This window comes from Alternaria hordeiaustralica, assembly GCF_023758085.1.
Source record: "Alternaria hordeiaustralica strain BMP 2776 chromosome Unknown scaffold_1, whole genome shotgun sequence".
In the NCBI taxonomy this organism is placed as follows: Eukaryota; Fungi; Ascomycota; class Dothideomycetes; order Pleosporales; family Pleosporaceae; genus Alternaria; species Alternaria hordeiaustralica.
Genome location: NW_026056773.1, coordinates 4,101,561 through 4,125,121, shown reverse-complemented (window position 1 = coordinate 4,125,121; position 23,561 = coordinate 4,101,561). Strand labels below are relative to the sequence as shown.

The following is a 23,561-nucleotide window of genomic DNA, read 5'->3' as shown; positions in this document are numbered from 1 at the left end:
TTATGGCGATGTGCGGTAGGGTTGTGACGAGAGTAGGCCTCGTGCAAGGTTTGGAGTCCGGATCTAACATGTGTAGAGTTACGTAGTGATGTGACTCATGCATAGCCGTGCTTTTTCAGGTACCATCGATGCTTGGGCACTAGTGGTGGTGTTGTACCATGGGCAAGCGACGAATTTCTACCCAATGGTAAAACCCGAGTTACATTATCTCGACTTGCTGCCAGCAACAGCAGAGTAACGCTCACACATTGCCCATATTCCGACTACAGTCGATGAATACAAAGGACGGTGTTCTTCGAGTTTTGTCGACCATAACACACCCTGGCGGATACATTACCCTCACATTTCCAGTACATCAACGTAGAATATGGCGAACACCTTCAGGCCTCATCGAAATAATGCAATCTACTGAGAGAACAATAGAGCTACCATGACCTTCGTAGCCTGGAAAGCGCCCCGAGTACGAACAAGAGAAGCAAAAGTTTGGGGTATCTTCTTAAACGCTGCACCACCATCGTCTGTCTCGGACCATATTTGTGGAAATGCAGCCTCGACGCTGACGTCCGATTCCGCTTCGCCTGTCCAATCGAAGCCGATTTGCCAGTTTAGCTTTAGTAGGACATGCTTGTTTTGCAGGATCAGGGTATCGCGACCCAGATTCCTGCTCAAGTCTTTGCGTGTGACAGTCGTCACGTGCTTGCTTTGTTGCCGTGACTGAGCGTTCTCAGTGTCTTCTGAAGTCCGACTTACGAGTAGATGCGCAAACGCAGTCTCGCACTTGTGCCAGTGTTGTGCCCGCTTCTTCGCAATCTCCCAGTACGAGTCCATAGCCCAAGACGCATTACCTAGATCTCTTTCTTGCGCTTTCGCACGAACAAAAGTGCCCAGTTCACGCTCAGCCCACGGCGAGATTCGTAGAAGTTGCATTTCGATTATCTCATTCGCTAACGCGTCGATGGTTATCGAGACTTGGGCTGTCAACAGCTTCTGTGGGCCCGCAATGGCGATGGTATGCTTCTGGTGGACCTGCCGTGAGGTTGGGGATATCTTGCCGCGGGGCAGGCTGAGTTGTGTGGAAAAGTTGAGAGATGTGAACATCTGGAGGTATGGCAAGGGATCCGCGAGTTCGACTGGGCGATGCGACGGGACGGGCTTTTCCTCTTGTTTCGGCCGTGGTGGAGGAACGGAGAGAGCGGCGAATGGTAGGAATGAACAGAGCAGACTCGATACGGGTGCTGGCTTCTCTGGCTCTGTATCGGTGCCGCTGATGTCCGATATGAACTTCCTAGTATTGTGTCAGTCACATTTTGGCTATCATGGGAGGGTTTTAGACTCACTTGAGACTGTCGCGCTCTGGAGACCGCAGAGAATCCTCTGGACTGCGGCGCTGCTCTTTGGCAACCTCTTCGATACATCTTGACACTTGAGACTCCAGCTCTTCTACTTCACGCTGTAGGCGCGCCTTTTCCTGTTTCCTTCTCTCAATCTCTGGATTTGGAGGCTGCCTCTTCTGTAACACGTCTTGAGTTATCTCTTCGGTCATGTCTTCCACTGGGCCATCTTCTACCGTCCCTGTGAAATCGTCCGATTGTACCGCTGGCGCTCTCGAACTCGGTGGAGGTTGTTTGACGGGATCTTTGACACGTGGGGGACGCTTGCTTGGTGATGAGAAGATCATCGTTCGCCGCGGCTGCTTCGAACTTGCGCGGTTGTTCTGTGACGGTGTCCCTGGGAGTTCTGGCAGGTCGCTCTCGCTGGGCAATTCCACTTCGGTCTCTTCCCTTCCTCTGGAGCCAATTCTAGCTGCTACAGGTCGGTTTGGGTTGCGCTTCGGAGATGCAGACAGAAGATTCGGGTAGTTGCGCGCAAGACTGGCTTTTGTAGGCGACGCAAAAGACGGTCGTCGCGGAGGTTTCCTCAGAGGACTGGACGCTTGTTCAGCGGGCGAGCTGGTCCTCCTCCGTTTCGCCGGTGGTTCGTTCATGATGTTCGCATGTGGAGCTTTCGCAAGACTCTCGATTTCGGCGCGTATTTGAGGCGCTCTTGTGGTAGTAATATGTGCGGAGTTGGGATAGATGTGCTGGTGGGGCATGCGACGACAACAGTGAATGCGACGCGTCGGCGCGTGTTGTTTGCCCTGTCGGCGTTCGCTGCAGCTTTTGCCGACGTTCGGAAGGCGGCGCAAAATGACGTCGAACCGTCAATCGTCACTTTCAATCAGCTGCGAATTGGCAATCGACAGCAGTGGCTAACTTCGACATGTCATAACGAAGCGGCTCCTGTGATTGCTTCATCTCTTCACGATTCTTTGTTGGGCAATGGAACGCATCGCATACTCCGGGCAAATGGCCTTGCGCCAGGAGCTCTGCGCTTCGTGCTTGAAGACATGGCGCAGGTCGCGTGCTTCGACAGAGGCAGGGCGAATAGGACTTCAAAATAGCAATCGGATACAACGTCGCTACAAAGGCTATGTTGCACCAGAAGGCGAACAAGCCAGGCCTATCACCGGCTTCTATGCAGGTTGGACCCTCACTCACATCGCCAGCGATACTCGGACTGACAAGATTCAGACATGCTGAAGAAACCGCTGTCGGAAGTACAGCCACTATCCCACACAACGCCCGAGCCGCCAAAAGAGCCACCGAAGACGCAGAAGGAAGAGACATTTGCAAAAGCCCGTATCATCTTTGGGTCTACCACGGCCTTGGAAGAACGTAAACAGGAAATCATGAAATCGTCCCAGAACGTTGCCGGCGTGCTAGTCCCTCCGCGACCCGAAGAACCAGACAACTGCTGCATGTCTGGATGCGTGAACTGTGTATGGGACATGTATCGAGATGAGATGGAAGAGTGGGCAGAGAAGAGCGCCCAAGCCAGAGCGGCAATGCAGGCACAGCGGCAGGAAGGAAAGGGAACAGGCAGCATGGTGGCAGGAGACAAATCACCGAGTCATGTTGCAACGAGTATGGACGACGATGGCGGTGGCAGTGAGACGAATTGGGACACTGGGTTCGATGATGCGGAGAAGGACAAGTTGTTTGACGATATACCCGTGGGCATTCGGGAGTTTATGAGGACGGAGAAGAAGTTGAAGCAGGCGCAGAAGAAGGCGGAAGCCGCTGCGGCAGCGTGAGCTTCGAATGCGGCAATACCCATACAGTTATCTTGCCATTCAAATACCCATCCATTACATATCTTGCGATATTCCATCCTATGCCCCAAAATAACACCAATTATGCTGCACCCCAATCTCCCATCTCGTCTAATCTTCGCCGACATCCACGCCCTTTGCCTGAAGGTCTTTCCGCGCCTCCGCTATTTGCTGCATGAGCTCCTTGTGCGCGTCGGGTACGTCGTTGAAGGTGAAGACTCCCCAGCCGAGCTTGAAGAGAAGGTATGCGCCGAAAGAGATGAGGGCCCAGAAGGGTAGCTATGGTTGGGTTAGTGGCAGCCCAGTACAATAACAATGGAGATGGTGAAGGTAGTGGGGCTGCGCGTTCAGGTAAAGCTAAGACTTACGAAAGGGACAATCTCCTCTTGGATCTTCTGAGGCAGCGGGACGACTTGGAGGAACAGTGAGAGGTAGATCTGTCACATGTTAGCATCCAATCTTGTATATGTAGAGGTAAGGGGCTGCATACAGAGGTGAGGAGCATGCCAATGCTGATGGTCTGCGTGGCGCGCGTCATACTGGCGAATTGGTTGTTGTAAACGGGTTAAACGAGGGTCGGTGGTCGGAAGAAGTGCGGGTGAGGGCGTGGTGCTCGACGTTTGTGGTGGTGAATGTACAGTGCCAGATCGCTCAATTGCCGCCAAGGGATCTGTGTCCAGGGGTCCAACGGAACCGGCCAAAAGGCAAGGCCAACCGCGCGGTGGGTCGACGCTGCCGCAGGAACTCACCCCGTTTCTTTCCGCATCTGCAAAAAACAAGTGGCTGAACTATTGATTGCACTTTTTCTGGAGTTCTCCTGAAACCAATCCGACTAGTAGCCATCACCTGTACGGCGGCTCCGGACGACTGCGAGTAGCCGTTTCATCCTTGCGCAATCTCTACCGCCACTATGCACACTTGAGCTTTGCCACGACTTTGAGCGACTGCGTTTCTTCATCTTCACACTTTTGCGATATGCCATTATCCAATGAGGAGCTTGGCGACTATATAGCGTCTTTAGAGCGCCTACTCCAAGGTAACCCTGCAGGCCAGACCGCTGTCCTCACAGGTTACGTGCATAAGCTCGATGCGTTTGCAGCAAGTGGGGACAATGAGGCCATAGAGAAGACCTTGCAGCTGTTTGGGACGGCTGTTGGCGGTCGTAGTATGTTATGCCTCTGTTCAAAGCCAACCCTGCTGACATTGTATAGAAAGATGGCAGGCCCCGTTCCGCGACAGCGGCATCCTTGCTTATGCTCTTCGTGGCTTGTCTACCGTCCGCCATGAAGATCCCGTAGCAAAGCAATACCTGAGAGTCATCGGCAACTCGGTTGCTGATAATGGTACTGTAACCTGAAGAGGCCCTCGTATGACGCAAACAGTCTGACTGGAGTCAAGATACCAACAGAGAGCTCGCCGTGAGAGAGCTCGGCGCCATCGCTGGCTGCCTTCCCTCGCCAGAACTACGCTTGACCACTTTGGCCGTACTTTTCAATCTTTGTAATGATTTTGGTGAGCAATGCCACAGGATCCTCCAGACATGCAGCTCATGCAGATAGAACCCGGCAAAGCTGCAGCGGCTGCGCTCAGACTTGATGCCACAATATGCACCTTCCTAGTACTGGACAGGATCCCGGAAGCAGCGCTGGATTACGCCACGGACCTGCTGAGCTGGACCACGAGCAACCTGAGCGACGCCCAGTTCAAGGACGAAGTTTCGCTGGAGACATTCAAGAGTCTGCTGAACGTGGCACTGCAATACGATGAAGACCATCATCTGGAGTACGTGGCCATCCTGGTACATTACCTCCAAGACCCAGAGTTCCAGCAAAGGATAGCAACACCGAAACTTCTCGACGACCTTGTCACCCTGATGCTGGAGTTTGAGGCCCGATTGGAGCCAGAGGACATCGAAGCCGTCTTCCAGGAACTCGCAACAAGCAAAAACGCGGACACCACCACATCAGACGAGGCGCAGGTTCTTCTAATGGCTCAACTCATCGGGCTGCTATCTGCCGCTTCAGCAACAGATGTGTTTTCACGAAGCTTCAATGTCAGAAGTCCTGTTATCGAGAGGCTGGAAGCAAAGTTGCGCGCACCTTGGGAGAGCGCATACCCATCTACGATATGCGCTTGCGTCATGGTCGGAAATCTGGCCATGTCTGATGAGGTTTGCATAGACATGGTCAAGATCATGGAACTTCACGTTCGATTGATTGTGATCCTCAAGAAGAGCACTAAACCTGCCCTTCTTTACGCTGCAGCTGGTTTCATGCGGCATCTTACGTTTCCAGAGGCTAACAGGGCTTTGCTTGCAGATGCCGGACTCATGGAAGCGTGTTGTCGCATGCTCGTACTGGACGATCCTTCAGTTCGTGGCGAGGCGGCAGCTATGCTGTGCAAGCTCGTCACTGGCAACTTCTACAACATCGAAAAGGTCATGTACGAGACTGTCGGCCCTGACACCGAAGCCATCGACCCAGACATCTCAGCCGACACCGTCATTTTCTCACATATTGTCGAGCAAGCCCTCGCGCCGTCAGCACCGCTACCGAGCACTACGATGAAAAACCCAATGATCGAGCTCGGTCGCACCATTGTCGCCATGCTGCGATATCTCGGACGGCCCAACGCCGAAAAGGATGTTGAAGCAGTGCAAATACAGATCTTACAAGTACCCCAGATAGCCAAACCGATCGCCCAACTTGTACGGCAGCGCTTCTACCCCGAAGCCCGGTCCGAAGGACTACTCGGTCTAGGCCTACTCGCCCAAACACTTGAGGGCGCTGCAGCCATCGCCGAAGAAATAAAAGAGGACAGCGGCCTCCTCGAAACAATCAAAGAGCACGCCAACGCAACAGAAGCAGGTCTCGCGCAGCAATCCCCATCAACAGCTAGCCGAGACCACCAGAACGCGATTGTGCTGCTCCAGGCGCTGCAGAACAATGCGGTAAGAGAACTCCAAGAAGCCGTCGGGGAAGTACTAAGGACTTCCAGACTGACCAAATGGACGCAATACTCTCGCATTAGACAGTCTCTGTCTAAGCACCAAGGGCGTCGCTCTTCAGGCGACGTCAGCACACTGGGTAGCCCTGGAGGCGCCTCGCCGGGGAGAGTCAGAGAGTTGGCTCGCAGGGCTACTACGGATGCGCCTAGCATGTCGCCGGGGAGGGCTAGGGGCTCTACGCTTGCAAGTGAGACCAATTCAGATGAGCGGCCACGGACGCCTGTGAGGGTCAGGGAGGTCATTGGCGAGATTGAAGAGGTGTCTCCGAAGACAATGATCAAGGAGTCACCGGCGAGGGAACGGTTAAAGGGTAAAGGCATGAAGCGGACCAATACGGCACCGCAATGATTTCGATGATGGTTATGTCTTATGTTTTTAGTATCTACCCTACTTCTTCTTAATAATGCACTCTCCACTTATGACAACTATAACTGGTATTGCTGTTGATGTGATGTGATCGAATGCTATAGTCGCCACTCCATCTGAACTCCATGTTCCGAGTGAGACTCACCTAACACCACCTCACGCCACTTACGAACCACCATACATATCAATCAGATAACCCCCCAAACGATCTCCAACAAATGGAAGAGAAGCAAAAAGCAGTGAATAATCAGCACGGTGGCGCCTGCGAGTCCTGAGCCTCACTCCGCACCATCAGCGTAATCAAGAGCGCTCTGATTGGCCAGACGAGCCACTCACGTGGATTCACGCGCTAGCAATCCAGGGTCCATGACATAGTACATAGAAGAGAGCTGGGTATAAAGAAGGGCTGTCTTTCGACGTATTGAAGGTATCTACAAGCTCAAATCTACTCATCTACACACTACTTCTCAATCTTACCTGAGATCCCGCAAACCAACAACAACAACTACATCCTCAACTCTACCAACCAACCAACTCCAACATCCAAGATGGTCTGCTGCGGACGCAACAACGGCACCTGCGTGTGCGCTCAAGAGGCAAAGTGCTCGTGTGGAAAGCAGCCTGCTCTTCAATGCAGTATGTCGCTCCCTTCTTTCCTTCACCTTATGCCTTCTCTCCCCAGTCCGTATTACCCAATTCACCACATACCGCCTACCACCCACCACATTCTACCTCATGCATGTATACTAACATATCAACAGCCTGCGACAAAGCCGCCACCGAGAACAAGCTCCCCACCGACTCTTCAGCATGCGCATGCGGAAAGCGGACAGAGGATGCGTGCAACTGCGGTCGCGCTGAGAACAACGGATCGAGCAGCTTGGAGACGGACTTTACTACTAGCAAGTAGAGAGATGGATATGGTATAGGGTCTGAGGCGTATGGGGGTTCGAGGTGGTGTGTAGCATGAGAGGGTGTTTTTGGCGTTTACATGGGACGGTCGATGGATCGAGGGTATACCTGATATCAGTAAATGATGATTTGAAAGTTCAAACCTGTCTTACGCCTATGATGTCTTGTGCTGTTTGTAATTGTCTGTGATGGGCGCGTCGACGCGTCTTGCTTTGGACGCGCGTGTTCCTCTCGACTCATGTCTTCGCCCAGAGTAGTGACCGTACGACGTGTCTAGAGAGCGATCTTCAGGGCTTTCGTATTCTTGAGAAGCAGGTTTCGTATAATCGACGTGGCCGCTGCCTCCTTAGTCTCGATGTTCCCAACCGTGTTGCGTGTGGCATCTCATCGATAGCTTGCGGAGCTCGGGGGAGAGCAGCGGTACGTTCGGCGGTGTGTATACAGTAAATTCCAAGGCTATCGCGGCTTTGCTGAAAGGTGCCCTGTTCAATACTGTCCAAAATCGAATGCATGGACCTGCACTTGCCGTAAGGGTCAAGATCGCGATGTGCTCGTCCTACTTTAACTCGCACGGGCAGGAGCTACACGCTAGACCCTGTTTGCTTGGCATCCATGTGTAGAACATCCACTTATTCCCCCCGTCAGTCGTGCATGCAGAGAAACAGCTAGATAGCTTGCCGGGGTGTTGTGCGTCTTCCTTGCTCGTTCCAATTCCATGTCCTGCTCTCGATTGCGCCATAAGCCTGCAGCCAGCGTCTAGAAAGCGCTGACAGGCGCCCCTTTCGCGAACTATCGACCTCCGCTCCGCAGCGCGCACGCCGGCATAAACCCTGCCTCGAGGCCCGTACCGCACCATTCCATAGCGCACCACCACTACCGCCGCCGCATTGTCGGGCTACTTACCAGGTGGGAACCGCCCACCCACCACGTCGTCTACTACCACCAGCATGGCGGCCTCGGTCACTTCCAAGATGGCAGCGAGGGCTGGTGGAGGCCTCTTCAGCCGGGAGCAGTCGGGCAACGTGCCCACGATGCGAGGTACATGACGGCATGCCCACGAACAACGGACCGAAGCTCACACGCGGACAGGACTGGTCTCATTCATCGCTGATCTGAGGAATGCTCGCGCGAGAGAACTCGAAGAGAAGCGCATCAACAAGGAATTGGCCAACATACGGTGGGTACACGCTGCCGAGTTCTAAGCATGTCCGGAAGGCTAACAGTACCGCAGGCAAAAGTTCAGAGGTACTTCTCCTTGAATACGCCTCCCACATGACCTGTTCTGACAGAAAAACCCCCAGATGCCGGCCTGAATGGCTACCAGAAGAAGAAATACGTCTGCAAGGTACACACGCCACTCACCGACTCTCCTGCTCTATTGCTGACTCCCGCAGCTCCTCTACATATACATTCTCGGTTGGAACGTCGATTTCGGACATCTCGAAGCGGTCAACCTCATCTCCGCGACCAAGTACTCGGAAAAGCAGATCGGATACCTCGCCGTTACCCTATTCCTACACGAGGAGCACGAACTGCTACACCTGGTCGTTAACAGCATCAGGAAGGACCTGTTGGACCACAATGAGCTCAACAACTGCCTGGCGCTGCATGCGATTGCGAACGTTGGTGGAAAGGAGCTGGGAGAGGCACTAAGCGCCGAGGTTCACAGGCTTCTGATATCACCGTGAGTGGCATGAGATGGGTTTCGTGGCCAAGCTGACGTCGAATAGGGCCTCCAAGGCATTCGTGAAGAAGAAGGCCGCCCTTACACTCCTGCGATTATACCGAAAACATCCCGCGATCGTACAGCACGAATGGGCGGAACGAATAATATCGCTTATGGACGACCCCGATATGGGCGTGGCGCTTTCCGTAACCTCGCTGGTCACGGCACTCGTTCAGGACAACACCGAGCAATACAAGGGAAGCTACATCAAGGCAGCGAATAGGCTGAAGCGGATAGTAGTGGACAACGAGTGTGCCGAAGGCTACTTCTACTACAAGGTGCCATGTCCGTGGATACTGGTCAAGCTGCTCAAGTTGCTGCAGTACTACCCACCTCCCGGTTTGTGTCTTCTCCAGCTATTATCAACTCGCACTAACAGAAACAGAGGACTCACATATCCGAAAGCTGATTCGCGAAGCGCTCCAAAAGATTATGGACTCAGCCCTCGAAATGCCCAAGAACGTACAGCAGAACAACGCACAAAACGCCGTCCTCTTCGAAGCGATCAACCTCGTAATACACCTCGACACAGAGCAAGACCTGATGGTTCAAATATCACAACGGCTAGGCAAATTCATCGCGTCTCGGGAAACCAACGTGCGGTATCTAGGACTGGAGGCCATGACGCATCTGGCTGCTCGATCTGAGAACCTTGATCCCATCAAGAAGCACCAGGCAATTATCATCGGATCGTTAAGAGACAGGGATATCAGTGTACGAAGACAGGGTCTGGACCTACTATACAGCATGTGTGATCCGACGAATGCGCAAGCGATCGTGAACGAACTCCTCCGATACCTACAATCTGCCGACTACGCGATACGGGAAGAGATGGTACTCAAGATTGCGATTCTTACCGAGAAGTACGCCACTGATGTTCAGTGGTACGTGGACATATCACTACGACTGATCGCCATGGCTGGAGACCACGTTAGCGATGAAGTCTGGCAGCGAGTCATCCAGATCACGACGAACAACGAGGAGCTGCAAGTGTACGCTGCGCAAACGATTCTGCAGTACATCAAATCGGACTGTCACGAGACGCTTGTAAAGATTGGTGGATACCTGCTCGGAGAATTCGGCCATTTGATTGCGGATAGCAAAGGATGTAGCCCGATCGAGCAGTTCATGGCGTTGAGCGCAAAGATGCGAGGTTGCTCGTCAACGACACGGGCGATACTCTTGTCGTGTTACGTCAAGTACGTGAACTTGTTCCCCGAGATCAAGCCTCAGCTTCTTCAGGCTTTCCGCGCCTACAGCCACTCGCTCGACTCCGAACTCCAGCAAAGAGCATGCGAATACCTCACACTCGCCACCATGCCGACGGACGACCTACTGCGTACCGTATGCGACGAGATGCCTCCTTACCCAGAACGGACGTCAGCGCTGCTCTCGCGGTTACACCAGAAGCACGCCACTACTAGCGACAAGCGAACGTGGGTGGTTGGTGGCAAGGATGCAAATGCGGACCTCAAAGAATTTGGTCTTGCAAGGCAGAATACGTCTGCGGGTGTTAAGAGAAGCTTCACCGAACCTGTACCAAAGGACGCCAAGACCGGCGCAGCAAATGGCGCCAACGGTGTCGCAGCGATATCAAGTGATTTGGAGGGTCTAGATCTCAACATGGATCTGAGCAAGGCTTCCAAAGCACCAAATCTCGCAAGCGCAGCGCATCTCAGTCCCGATTGGGAGGTTGGCTACACTCGTCTCCTATTACGGTCGGAAGGCGTGCTCTACGAAGACCAGCAAATACAGATCGGTCTGCGAACAGAGTACCGCGGGCAGTTGGGCGCTCTCATCTTCTACTTCACGAACAAGTCACAGTTCTCCATGGGATCTTTCACCACGACACTCGACAACCGGTCATCGGAAACCTTGAAGACGGACATCAAGGGCCTACCCGACACCTCCATCGCGCCCGAAGGCCAGACGCAGCAAACAATCATGTTCGAATGCAAGAACGTCTTCATCGACCCTCCCACTATTCGTATATCCTACCTCGCCGGAGCCTTACAGGGTCTAACCCTCCAACTGCCCGTCCTCTTACACAAATACATGGAAGGCGCCGAACTCAGCGCCGAAGACTTCTTCAAGCGCTGGAAGCAAATCGGCGGCGCCCCGCGCGAACACCAAAGTATCTTCGGCCTGATCAACAAGAACCGAACGATGGACTCTGATTTCGTGCAAAAGGTGGTCAAGGGCTTCAAGTGGGGTATTGTGACTGGTGTGGATCCTAATGGCAAGAATATTGTCGGTGCGACGGTGTTGCATTCGAGTGAGGGCAAGTTTGGATGCTTGTTGAGGCTGGAGCCGAACTTTGAGACACAGGTATGTTGGTGTGCTTTGACAAGGGGGATGAGGATGCTAACGAGGTGTAGATGTACCGGATCACTATCCGTGCGACTGATGAGTCGGTTCCGCCGGTCTTGGTCAAGGCTATGCAAGACCGCCTCTCGCAGGGTATTGAGGGCATGGCTTAAACCACTGGGTTCCTTGCCTTCCCACCTCTCTACCAACACCAACACTATTCTTACACCATCACCCTCATGATGTGTACACACTTGGAACGTTTTGTTCATATACTAATGTTTTTGTCTGGGAAACTCTGGGCTGTTGAGAGAGAGCGAAAGAAGTATGTTTGATGGCTGGGCTGGACTGCATATGTAGCGTTCATTCTTGAGGAGAAGGAGGAAAACATTGAGATATGGCGCATACCCTTGTTTCTGGCTCATGTAGCATGATTATATATATCTATTGGAGCGTTTTTTTGTTTCGTGGAAATTGGGCTTTGATTTTGATTCTTGTGGGTGATGTTGAGAGGTGACGAGGATGATGCTTGAGTGACGCGAATACCTTCAGGATATGTTTTGCTGTTGCCTTGGAAAATACGAGCTTCTCCATGTTGTCGTGGCGCACATGAATTCCTGAGGACAAGCCATGTGTGCTTCAGTTCTGAAAACCCCAGAATCATAGAATGTGTTGTCCAACTTAGTGGAGTTGATGTAACTTGAGTTCAGTCATTGGTTCGAAAAGCATGGCTCGACCAAACTACACTCCACGGTACTGCTCTCTTTCCCCCATAAAACAGAACTTAAGTTCTGCTTCTGTCCTCAAAGTCATTTATCCCTCTAACAACATAACACATCGCGAGAACCTGCCGGCTCCATCTTCACACAACTTCCGCCACCACAAACACCTACATATCCCTCAACCCCACATTCACCTCTCCGCACCATCAAAATGGCCGAACGCAAGACTATCCAGAAGTACTATCCCGCCGACTTTGACCCAGCAAAGCTAGTGCGCTCAAAGAAATCTCCAACCCCTACCCGCACCGTCGTAAACTTCGCCTGCCCTTTCCGCAGCATGCGATGTCTCTCCTGCGGCCACTACACCACCCGCGGCAAAGTCTTCCGCAATAGCCCCAAATATGTCTCGCCAGAGAATTACCTTGGCGTGAGGATAGTGACGCTGCATTGTAAATGTCCTAACTGCGCCGCACAAATCATCATCGAGACTGATCCTAAGAATATGGATTATAAGATTGTGAGGGGGGCGGTTAGGGGGTTTGAGGCGTGGATGGATAATGAGCGCGCCACAGATACCGAAGAGCAGCGCTTAAACCGTCTTGAAGCTGAGGGCCTTGACGGAGGCGAAGAGAAAGCGACTATGGAGACGCTGGAACGGAAGGCTGAGGATGCGAGGGTTGAGAGTGCTGTCGCTGATGCGTTGGATGAGATTAGAGCGGCGAATGCGCGGAGAGAGGGCGTTGGTAAGGGATGTAGTCTGGCTACTCTTGCGCTATCGAGGGAAGTTGAGGATGCGGAAGATGCGGAGATCGCAAGGGCTGTTTTTAGGGGTACGAAGAGATGTTCGCCAGATTCCGAATCATGTGGAGGGTCGCTGAACGTGGAGTTCTCGGTGTCTAGGCCGGCGAAGAAGGTCAAGAAGGATCTTGCGAAGGCGTTGGGGATTAGGAGGTAGATCGATATCGAAAGTCGGAAATGGTTTATCACAGCTCTCTTCTACCAAATCCATTCTACTCGATGCTATATGATGCTACAAACTAACCGAGGGGCAGGGCTCTCACATACTGCTTAATGCGTGACAAATTCGATATATGGACGAATCTTTTGTAGTCTCCTCGTACAATTCGCCACAACATGTTCTGTTCGTTTGGTATTGTCTTCCATATATGATACTTCATTTGCCGTTCGCTTTTGAATTTTTCAGGGTCATACGACTTCCAGAACAAGACTTGCCACAGCCAGCTTGGCTCTTGTGGTGTTAGCTTCGGATGAAGTCTCGAAGATCCATCGTCCGGATCAAATGGAGGCAAGGGTATAGTCGTGAGTATATAACGGCGAACAGATTTTCTGTCTATTCGAACACCACTTTCCTCGAGTTGCGGGAGCCAATTCGCTGCCGTGAGAATGCAATGTGCTCTGATGTTGTAGTCTTTCCAATATTCGGCGTAGTCAGACTCGGTATATGAGACAGCAACCTGCTTAGTGAGAAGCTCAAGCAGAATCTCTTGCGGATGCATCGAATAATCGGGAAATACCCGAAGTGATGGATGAAGCATGCCCATCATACCGAATACGCGATCTCGCGGATTCTCGCATTCGGTGCCCTTGAGCAAAAGCACAACAGAATCCCAACTCTTGCCTGTACTGTCTCGACTCGAGTTGATCTCGTGTATTCGGTACAATCCTTTACCTTCTTTGGTTTCCAGGTTCTCATGTTTGTCTGTATCGGGTAGACGATTCCATGCCCTCTCCAATCTCAGCCAGCCCGGGTAGAAAGTTTCCCACGAGAGGGTTTTCGCGCCAATGCGTATCTGAACAAGTCTCCCGAGTACGATTTCTTGGGTAACCCACAGTCTTGACCAGTATGGTAGACGTACAAACTGGCGCAAAGATGGGATAAACGTCTGCAGTTCCGGATTACTCATACTGAACATTGGCGGAGGGGTCTGATGGGAGAGATCACCTTCGTAAGTGATCAAATCCATAAGCTCGTCACTTCCTTCGAATCCAGAACCTAACCAAGCCTCGACGACATAGGCTGCGCTATAAATATCTGCCATCTGGTTGACCTGGTGGGACTTTTCGTCATCCTTTCCTTGATTGATGCATATCTGATCGATCCAGAATGAAGCCGGGTCAAGATTTTGTCTCATCTCCAGGAACTCGTCGATATTTTGCCGTCCCGAAAGCCAGTTTCGCTTGGTCTTCAAGAATTCGTAAAGATTCTGCCGAACTGAAAACCAGCCCCGGTATTCAGGGCTTGTAACAAGTATATCCTGCGCTGGTGACACGGGGCCCCAGGTGTACGATAACGCGATGAAGTTGAATGTTCCTTGCATGAACTCGTCATATATAGCCCTATCCCACTCTCTGCTGACCCCTTCAATTGCTTCACCTCCAAGTCTGTCTACTTCCACGCGATAACGAGTAAAAGCATTAATGCGTTCACTAAAGTCGACGTTCTGTATAGTGATCTCAATCGGACTAGACGGGTCGGAACTTGGTTGGATCGTTATGAGGCGTATCTCCTTATTCTTGAAGTTCAGTGGAGTGTGCGTGAATCGCACATGCTTAGGTGGCGACTCCATCGCTGCGATAAGACTGTGCGTAAACGTTCGCTAGGCTGTTGGGGCGATGCGGGCTTTCGTGGGAGCGTCTCGCTCTTTCGTTGAATGAGTTGTGCTACATGCGACATGTGTGGTGCAGACCGACCTGTAACGTCTGCATTATATCGACTTTGGTGCTGTAGCGAAGGTTAAGATTCTCTGACGTTTTGCAGCATCGAGGCGGAGTAAGCGCAGGAGGCTGAGCGCTTTCGGGCTGACCTGAACATGCTCCAGGCAATGGGCTATGCGAGCCTGCAGACCATCACAACTGGCGGGTTAATCTAACGCAGGCATGGGTAACCTGCGTTTGTGGATAAAATGATCATTAGAGCGAACGGGATACTTATATTTCATATTTAACACCGATGTACCGGTGCGCAAACCATTTGCTGTCATGAAGAAAGGTGCAGCTTGCGGCAAGAATCACATTGCCTACAGCCCACGAAAACTAGGCCGAATGAGGCTTAGGGGCTAGTGCTTCGGAAAGAACGGGCGAGTGTTCGCACATATCCAGCTGCGAAGAACAGCACCATCAAGGTCAAGAAACGCAAATTTTTAGCAAAGCATATTGTCATCTATTCAATGCTATTCGCATCGAGTTCAACCGTCATTGCCATTAACCAGAACGTAGTCCATATCTTCACATGCAGACTGTGAGCTCACCATCCTCACAAACATTCGAGGTCTACTAAACCCCCTTCCCTTTCCACATCTATCTCATCATCTCATTTTATACATACGCGAAACATCTTCCATTCATATACTATACCTACCATGCGCTGTAAGCGATTAATCGCCCAAGTGAACCACCTCCACTACCCCCCCCACACACCAGCAACACAACACCATCCCTCACCTCTCAAGCTCCCTAACACAACATAAATTCTCCGACGCAAGCACCGCAGACACCACAAGCACGTTCCCTGGCATCTCTCGCGTCGTGTGACCAAAGACTCGACAGCAAAAGCCCGGTCCGAGCCGGGTACTTACACCGTGAGCTGCATGGCCGGTGGGTGCCTGGTGCTTCTGGGGCGAAGAGAACGCATGGATGTAAGGTGTAAAGTGCAGGGTGCTGATGCAGGAAGGGAACTGAGCTTCGAAGAGCTTGGGCTTTGGGCTTTGCGTTGATGATGTGCTTTTGTGGGGGATGCCCGTGTTCGGGGGTGTTGACGTGGGCACGATGACGGAATGTTAGATGGGCCTTGTCGGCGCGTTCGGACTCACGATGCGATGACGAGGCTGAGCTCATTCTCCTGGGTCCTGGCCCGTACAGCAAAATGACAAGAGTCATACTCTACCGACAAACCTTCAATCTATTGCTGCCCAAGTCGGGATCTCCGCCCAAACCTTTCTTCTTCCTCTCCTTCCTCCGCTACAGACGCAGGAAGCCGACCGTAGAATATACTCGGATAGATGCCTGCGAGCTTCCACAGCCATGAGTCCACCTCGCTAGCCCACCGTAGATCCATGTTTCCTCGCTGCATCCTCGTTTTTCCTTCGTACGAGCTCGCGGGTTCGGTAGCTAGCTCCCTATGCCATGCCATGCGGCCATCCCAGCGTCGGGCATCGCCTACGTGCGTTCTATATGCGTTCTGCCTAGGAGGCGAAGTCGACGATAATAGCGTTCCGAAGTCTGGATATCGCGCTACCTGGTTCATGCATGTTCGCAGCAAGGTTTGGAGAGGGAAAGAACATCGTAGCGTATGACGCGTGAAGAGAACCGTGGAAGGAAAAGAAGACAAGTCGTCGTCTAAAGCACTGGGCACCTACCAACCAGTGGGCTGTCCCGGACGCTCTTCTCGTATGCCCAATGACCTGTGCTCATGGGCTGATCATGCAGCTTCGCGTGGGATGCCGGCGAGATGGCACACTAAGGGCAAACCTTGCTAATTGGGGGTGTGCAAAAGGCAACCATGGTCGATCGTGAACGTTCGCCTTTGTTAGTACGACGCCAACATGGGAAAAGCATAGACAGAGGCTCAGCTGTCACGCCGTTGGAACTGGTACAGCGCACGGAGAGGCTGAGCAGCGAAACGCTCTGGGCGACTGTCGGAGACCGCCTAGTTGCATATGCGCCCTTCGGAACGCCTACCCGCTGTCAGTCTTACGCCTGTCCTTCTTGTGTACACGACCGGGTGTGAGTGTGCTGTTGTAGCTTGCCGTGAGGAGTGTGTGACTGTGAACACCTTTTCTCGGGCCGGTCGTACGTGTACGGGAAGCCGCTTGTGTCTTGGGCGTAAAAGCGGGAGTAGAGGCATGTCCAATTGTTCGTATGGCGGATGCAGCAAACTCAAACGCAGTGATACGCTCGTAGATGGGGATGTCTGCAGGTGGCTAGATGAGGACCATCGCTGTGTTACTTGCGTTGTCCAAGGGGGCTCGTTACAGTAAGGGGCGTTCCGAAGCATTGGACTGGGCGAACACATGTCGAGAAGCGGCGCAATGCTGTACCACTTGTGGGGATATCGTGCTAGCATTGAGCAACGATCTGATCATGTTGTGGAAGGTTTCTCGCAAGTGGCTGATGAGGCAGACTTGGGTGGCTATCGTGCAATCATGCAGCGCCATTGCATGTTCTTTGTGCGACTGACAAAGTTTGGCATCGCCCTAGGAGGAGAAGGAAATATGCGGAGATGCTCGCCGGTACGGAGATACTGGGTATCAGTGACTTGGAGATGCATTTCCGGTGTCAACGAACGAACGCGCACTGGCGATGGAAGGTTTTGGGTTCATGACTTGGAGCGACGCCTTTGCTGGTCTGGCCCGATGAACACCCAAAGTACTGTCGATGTGCACGGCCACGGATAACCGCATCGGCATGGAGGCATGCTTTTGAGATGTCTGCCTGGAAGAAGGGTCGATCACGTCGAGATGGACGTGCATAGCTAAAGGAACGAAGGGATTCCAGGCATCAGGTTCCAGCGACACAGCACAGACTGGTACCCGCAAGGTGGATGTCAATCGACAGACCCGACAGTTTGTTGTGAGACGGAACGGTGACACCGACAAACAACAAGCCACGAAGCTTACTGCGCGCAAGGTCCGCTCCTTACTTTGAGGCCTCAGATCGGCAATCCCTACGCAGAAGTAAGTATCCGGTGTGCAGTTTACCGAACCCGTTCGTCTATCTGTCACGCCGCACCTGGCATGTCACATGCTCACAAAGCGAAAGCGAGATCGCGCCTAAGCAAAAGCCAGTTCGAGGTACTTTCGGGGCGCACGAAAAAGCATGCTTCTGGGGTGCGTACGGGTGTCGGAAGAAAGAAAGAATTGGATGCAAGTACGGTATACGGTAGCAAGGAATGCCTCAGGCAAGTATTGGCGAACAGCCACAATATCCAAGAGCCGAGGGACGATGTCATCCCGTACTGAAGCGAGATTCAGCGTCTGCCAGGCTGGGTTTCGTCGATATAGCCCCCATATGAGCTGATAGCAGATCTTTGATGCCGTTGAGCGACCAGGGCACTTCTCCCTATCGCCTGAGACGGTATCCAAGACCGTTTTTGCTGCTCAATGTCGACTAGCTCTAAACCAAGTTATGGTGGCTATGGAAGCATGCAATTCACCCGACGAATGGGGAAAGACACTTTCATCGCATCAATAAGTCTGGACCAGGTTTTTCGGTAAGACGTTGAGTGCCCAGGTCCTTCATCGCCACACTTGCGCATGCTGGGTCAATAACGAACGGAAAGCTTGTCGCATGCACAAATCTGACAAGAGGCCCGCGGGGTGGGATGCGTATGATGCAAAAGGATGGGGTTGAGGGATTTCTTCTTGGAGTGTGGCTAGCGGCAGAAGGAAACGACGCCCGCGGGCTGGGTGATGATTGTTGCCACACACCAGCCGCTGGCCTTGGCAGGATGTCATCCTTACACCAGACTTGCTTCGTCAGCCATTCTGCACGTCACTCGACGCCATTACCCGCGCGGTGCTTATGCGAAATGAGTGCGTATTTGCTGATTGCTGGAATGGCTTCGGTAGCGACGACATTTTCCTTTTTCGATCGCCTCGTCACGCTCGTCAGATGACGAAGGATTGGCGGCCGCAAAAACAAAGTCTCTGCAACGGTGCCCTTCCATGCTTGCTTGGGTGTCGCGATTGGTTCCGTCAAGAGATTCCGGTGACGCCTCACTGCAAGTGTAAGCGGATGTACACTGTACGCGACGTGCTAATGTGTCTTGGGAGCATCGGTAGCCGATACGACACAAGGGCAACGGAAGCTGGAGGACGTTTGGTGGTTGACTGGAGAGAATCAGCCCTCCTTGGAGGCCAGCTGACCGGCCACGAAGCGAGACAGGGACCTCGAAATGGCGTTCGTATGGCCGAGACATGTTTACTGCTGCCTGCGTGTCATTTCGTGGTATGCCTCTTGTGGCAGTAGGATCCGATCCAGGAGGACAGATGCCGTGCAGGTCCAACAACATGTCAATAACAACACTACACCATCTCAGCCACGAGTAGCTTAGCATAGCCTTCGCCTCGCCTACCTCCATCTAGAGTACATCGCGTGGCCTGAGGAATCCGTTTAGGCGGCCGCCTGTCTCCCAACAAAGATCTGCGCTAAGGGAATGACAGAAAGCGCAGAAATGAGTCTCGATCCTGCATTCAGGTCATCAACCGGCCACGACCTGCATCCGGTATCCGCTCTTCTCCATCCATAATTCCCCTTGGAAGTGCGCCTAGCAATCTTACACATGGGCTTAGCCTTTTAACAGTTAGGTTGTGGAGGCAGGGCGCAATCCCGGCGTGATAGTCCCCGTCGAGTCAAGACAAGCTACTGCACACTTGCACGCTCAGCACGCAGATGGCCATGCACACATCGGTCTTGGTGGAACCTGTGATTTGCTGGTGGCGGTGGGCTTACGGCGACCATCGCGATGGAGACTTTGCGGGTGCATATGGATGATGCCCAGGCCGTGGGGCCTAGGTGGAGTGGCTAAGCAGGTGGTTGGTCGCGAGATGGATTGCTCGCGCAAGTGTATGCATGTTTTGGGCAGGGTGCAGAACTGCGGCAGGGTGGCTGCAGATTGATGCGTTGTGTGAGTGGGTCAACAACGTTGGTGTGGTCGATGCGCACATTCGGTGGGAGCATCGTGGACAGAGGCATGGACTAAGGGCAGTGTCAATAGAGCGTATTCAGTCAAGTGATGAGGTGCGAAGATGTGGCTTGTTTAGTCTGCTGTACGACTCTCGTCGCAGCGACCGTATGATATGTTTTTGCATTTGTTTGAGTTTGCTCATGGCAAAGATTTGTGTCCTTCTTTTTGGGACCTGCTACCGTACATTGTTGAGCTAGTGCTCTGGTATCTCTTGATGATGGGAAATTCGAACGAACGTGATGGCAATGAATCTCTACCGATCCAATGCCCAACAAGAACAACTCCGGGAAAATGCCTATTTGACCCCACTCCTACTATACGTGGCAGAAAACCGTTGATAGCCACGCCAGAATCAAACGCCGTGCCATCAAGGCGCCGAGTTGAACGTAGTAACCAGATAGTTCTAAAGTCCAAGACCGGAGTATCGTCCGGACTGGTCTAGTTTTGAAACGCCAAAGAAAACAACCCGCACCAACACCGAACGAGAAATCAATCGCTGTTCGTGTCATCGTGACTTTTTCGAAAATTGTATAAACACATCGTGAAGAAGCATATCGTAATAGAAAGGGTCCAAAGGTCCAGAAAAAAGGGTGGCTTAGTAGACATGGACCGGAGCCATCATTGATGGCTGGAAGGACACATGCTTGACCAGGTTGGCCGCCTGGATGAATGGCTGGAACCACGTATTGGCAGGTGGCTGGGAAACGTATTGTTGTTGAGGCTGCGGTACTCGGGAAGAAAACTTGGGGACCTGAGAAGAGGAAACGTGTTGGTACGAAGATGTTGAGGATGCGGATGAGGCTGATGAACAAGCGGAGAAGACCGAGTCGTTGTCCGAGTTTGAGCTTCCAGATGAAGTGGAGTGCTGGAAGGGTGATGGTGCATAGGCTGAGCCAGGAAGAGCAGCAAACTGGGGGACTGCGGGAGCCTGGTAGTAGGCGTTGTAGGCAGCATCCCGGCTGTAGTCTACGGGGCTGAAGGGAGGAGAAGACAGAGGCGTCGACACAGCTGACTTGGTTTGGGTGAAGGCTGAGCATCGGAGGATCATCTCACGAATCTCAGGAATGGTCGCCCTGTTGGCGGGGTTGAACTCGAACATGCGCCTGAGGATGGCGTCGAGCTCTGTGGAAACGGGAAGAATGGTCCTCAAAAACTTGGGGTCCTTCATGAACGCACGGAAGGTGCTGTCCTCGAAGGATGCTCGCTTCCATGGGTTGCGTCCACAAGTGAGGTTGACAAGCATGACTCCCAAACTCCAGACATCATTGGGCGCTGAGGCGTAGCATGAGTAGGCCTTGGGTGCTGATGTCTGGCATTCTGCAAAAAGTTAGCACGTGACTTCAGATGAGTCAGATCATTTGGAACGTACCTGGAGACATGTAGAAAGTCGAGCCGCATCCAAAGTCGGAGGTGACAGCGTCGGTAGTGGCAAGTCCGAAGTCGGCCAGTTTGCAAGTCATTCCTTGGTCAGTGACGAGAACGTTTTCTGGCTTCAAGTCCCGGTGGTAGATTCCAATAGAGTGGCAGTATTCTACGGCATCCAAAACCTGGAGGAAAGCGCGCTTGGCCATGGCATCGTTACCAACGTACTTGCCCTGCTCGGTGATGTTGGAGAACAGGTCACCTTCTGGGCAGTATTCAATGACAACGTATGTGCAGTCAGGGGCGTCCATGATCTTGACTAGAGACACAACGTTGGGATGAGCGCTGGCCTGGTGGTGGAGCTGGATTTCTCTTTGTTGGAACTTCCTCTGGCGAGGCTCGAGACCAACCTTGTTGAGTGCCTTTACGGCATATGGGACGTTGGTCTGGATGTCCACGGCTGTGTACACCACGCCGTAAGCTCCTACACCAAGAATGCCGGTCAATTGAAGTCGTCCAGCAAGAAGTTGACCTAGACGGTCTTCCGGCGCGCAGAATCCATTTTGGGTTGGGGAAGCAGGGGGCGTCGGGTACATATTGTGAGTGGGAAGGGTAAGAAGTCCTCGTAGGTCCAATGAAGGCCTCAAGGACGATGTTAGATGATCCGGAAGATGGAGGTTGACCTGGTCCGTGTGGAAACAGCAAACAGTCCCGGATGGAAGAGTCAGAAAGAGAAGGTATTAGAGAGTAACCGGATCCGGCAAGTCAGGTGACTTGGAGGTTGCGACGGTGGATGAGTAGCAAGCAGTCGGGTGAGGAGTGCTTGTCAAAGACTGAAGAGGCTGTTGTAGTTGACGAAGGAATGTGTTGGGAGGAGGGTAGAGTAGTGTGAGGAGGTGGTGGTGGTTGTTGTGGTGGTGGTAGAGGGTGAGGCGGGATATGATGTATGTGTATGAGGACGGCTGGGCAGCAGTGATAAAGAGAGGCTTCCTGGTAGGGCCCAGGTGGCTATTGGCTGGCCTGGAGGCCCCGGTTTTTCGTAAATATAGGGAAGGAGCGGCGCTATGACGAAGAAGGATGGGGCTACAGAGCGAGTGCAGGCCATCAGCGATGTGTGCCATGGCCTCCGGCACGCACATTCAGACGCTAACGTGTGGTTCCACTCGCGCAACCCACCCTGGCTCCATGGCTCGTCTCAACGCGCGCAGGGAGGCGAGAGTGAAAGCGGCCGGGGGCTGCAGTGGTGTGAGCCGTCTTTACCCAGTTGGACGCTAGGCCGTGTCCAACAAAGACAGTCATGCAGCTACCGACCGGCCGGGGCGTGTCCTTGATTCACCTGAATCATGCCGCCTGCGACTCCGCTGCTCACCGGGCGGCTGTGACTTGGGGCGAATCAGACGCCTGTCAGCGCAGCGAGGGTGACACACAGGCCTGCTCTCGCCGCGACAAGTGCAGCAGCCTCGAGGCACCAGAGGGAGCCATGCAGCGCGCGATGTGCACCATGGTGCAAGCGGACCCGCGCGCTGTGTGTGTGGCGCGAAGCCTGCCCGGCCACTCGTGTCCATTCACTGCTGCCCTCGCTGCTCGCTCCACACGCGCTCGTCAGCTCGCAGAGAGGACACTTGTCCAGGGCGCAATACGGGCGCCCCGTCTGATTCGCTGCCTCCCCCAGCCTCTGCTCTCGCGCGGCCCCCTGATCGCAGCATCTTGTCACCGGCCGATTAGACGGCCCACCAAGGCTCCAAAACGCCCGCGCCTCGCCCCAAGCAGATGCAGCTATGCAGTTCCTTGCCTAGTGCTGCTTAGCCTCCTCTGCAAAGCCTGTCCAGGCTTACGACGTCTCGAAAAGCCGCGAGCGCACGGGCGGCGTTCGATAGTCTTCGACTCTTCGCTGGCTCCGAGGCCCATGACGAATGCAGCCCGCCCAAACGACGATCTCGCAACGCTGCGGCACTGCTCTGCATCTCTGACTGTCATGCCGCCAGTCGACCTTTCGTCCCGTCTGCCTGAACCCGGTGCTGTGTCTAGAGGACGGCACAGTGCCTGTCAGCAACCCGCGGTCACGTTTCGGGTTTCGTGTTGGTGGACCTGTTTTTCTTTTCCGGCGCTTCTGATCATCGTTCTTTGTCCTTCAATCTGAAGCCCGTGGCCGTGGCCGTTGCTGCCATGCGCAAGGGCGAGCTGCTTCCAGCTTTGGGGACCGCCAAAGAGCGTTGGCGATGACACATGGCACTTGATGCCCGATCGGGCCCAGTCGATCCCACGACCGCCAACCTTGTTGCGCCGGACTTCGCCCTGTTTGC

At 53.2% G+C, this 23,561-nt stretch overlaps 8 protein-coding genes across 8 annotated transcripts; 5 read left to right on the top strand and 3 right to left on the bottom strand.

The window, feature by feature from the left end:
• Positions 1-405: 405 nt before the first annotated feature.
• On the bottom strand, positions 406-1,984 carry J4E84_001323 (uncharacterized protein; the record flags this gene model as incomplete). The annotated part of the gene is made up of 2 exons (XM_049383956.1): positions 406-1,285; positions 1,338-1,984. 2 exons carry the CDS (start codon positions 1,982-1,984, stop codon positions 406-408), a joined length of 1,527 nt encoding a protein of 508 aa, XP_049249474.1.
• Positions 1,985-2,318: 334 nt separating this feature from the next.
• Positions 2,319-3,133, top strand: J4E84_001322 (uncharacterized protein; the record flags this gene model as incomplete). The annotated part of the gene is made up of 2 exons (XM_049383955.1): positions 2,319-2,520; positions 2,571-3,133. The coding sequence occupies 2 exons, from the start codon at positions 2,319-2,321 to the stop codon at positions 3,131-3,133; spliced, it is 765 nt and encodes a 254-aa protein (XP_049249473.1).
• A 129-nt stretch (positions 3,134-3,262) lies between these two features.
• Positions 3,263-3,689, bottom strand: J4E84_001321 (uncharacterized protein; the record flags this gene model as incomplete). Its single annotated transcript, XM_049383954.1, has 3 exons — positions 3,263-3,430; positions 3,520-3,588; positions 3,642-3,689. The coding sequence occupies 3 exons, from the start codon at positions 3,687-3,689 to the stop codon at positions 3,263-3,265; spliced, it is 285 nt and encodes a 94-aa protein (XP_049249472.1).
• A 437-nt stretch (positions 3,690-4,126) lies between these two features.
• J4E84_001320 (uncharacterized protein) lies at positions 4,127-6,506 on the top strand (the record flags this gene model as incomplete). The annotated part of the gene is made up of 4 exons (XM_049383953.1): positions 4,127-4,316; positions 4,363-4,494; positions 4,550-4,663; positions 4,711-6,506. The coding sequence occupies 4 exons, from the start codon at positions 4,127-4,129 to the stop codon at positions 6,504-6,506; spliced, it is 2,232 nt and encodes a 743-aa protein (XP_049249471.1).
• Positions 6,507-7,072: 566 nt separating this feature from the next.
• On the top strand, positions 7,073-7,434 carry J4E84_001319 (uncharacterized protein; the record flags this gene model as incomplete). The annotated part of the gene is made up of 2 exons (XM_049383952.1): positions 7,073-7,160; positions 7,286-7,434. 2 exons carry the CDS (start codon positions 7,073-7,075, stop codon positions 7,432-7,434), a joined length of 237 nt encoding a protein of 78 aa, XP_049249470.1.
• A 949-nt stretch (positions 7,435-8,383) lies between these two features.
• Positions 8,384-11,642, top strand: J4E84_001318 (uncharacterized protein; the record flags this gene model as incomplete). The annotated part of the gene is made up of 8 exons (XM_049383951.1): positions 8,384-8,474; positions 8,526-8,613; positions 8,668-8,681; positions 8,726-8,781; positions 8,831-9,120; positions 9,167-9,501; positions 9,548-11,490; positions 11,541-11,642. The coding sequence occupies 8 exons, from the start codon at positions 8,384-8,386 to the stop codon at positions 11,640-11,642; spliced, it is 2,919 nt and encodes a 972-aa protein (XP_049249469.1).
• Positions 11,643-12,402: 760 nt separating this feature from the next.
• Positions 12,403-13,146, top strand: J4E84_001317 (uncharacterized protein; the record flags this gene model as incomplete). Its single annotated transcript, XM_049383950.1, has 1 exon — positions 12,403-13,146. The coding sequence occupies one exon, from the start codon at positions 12,403-12,405 to the stop codon at positions 13,144-13,146; it is 744 nt and encodes a 247-aa protein (XP_049249468.1).
• A 7,345-nt stretch (positions 13,147-20,491) lies between these two features.
• On the bottom strand, positions 20,492-21,854 carry J4E84_001316 (uncharacterized protein; the record flags this gene model as incomplete). The annotated part of the gene is made up of 2 exons (XM_049383949.1): positions 20,492-21,213; positions 21,266-21,854. 2 exons carry the CDS (start codon positions 21,852-21,854, stop codon positions 20,492-20,494), a joined length of 1,311 nt encoding a protein of 436 aa, XP_049249467.1.
• Between the last annotated feature and the right edge of the window lie 1,707 nt (positions 21,855-23,561).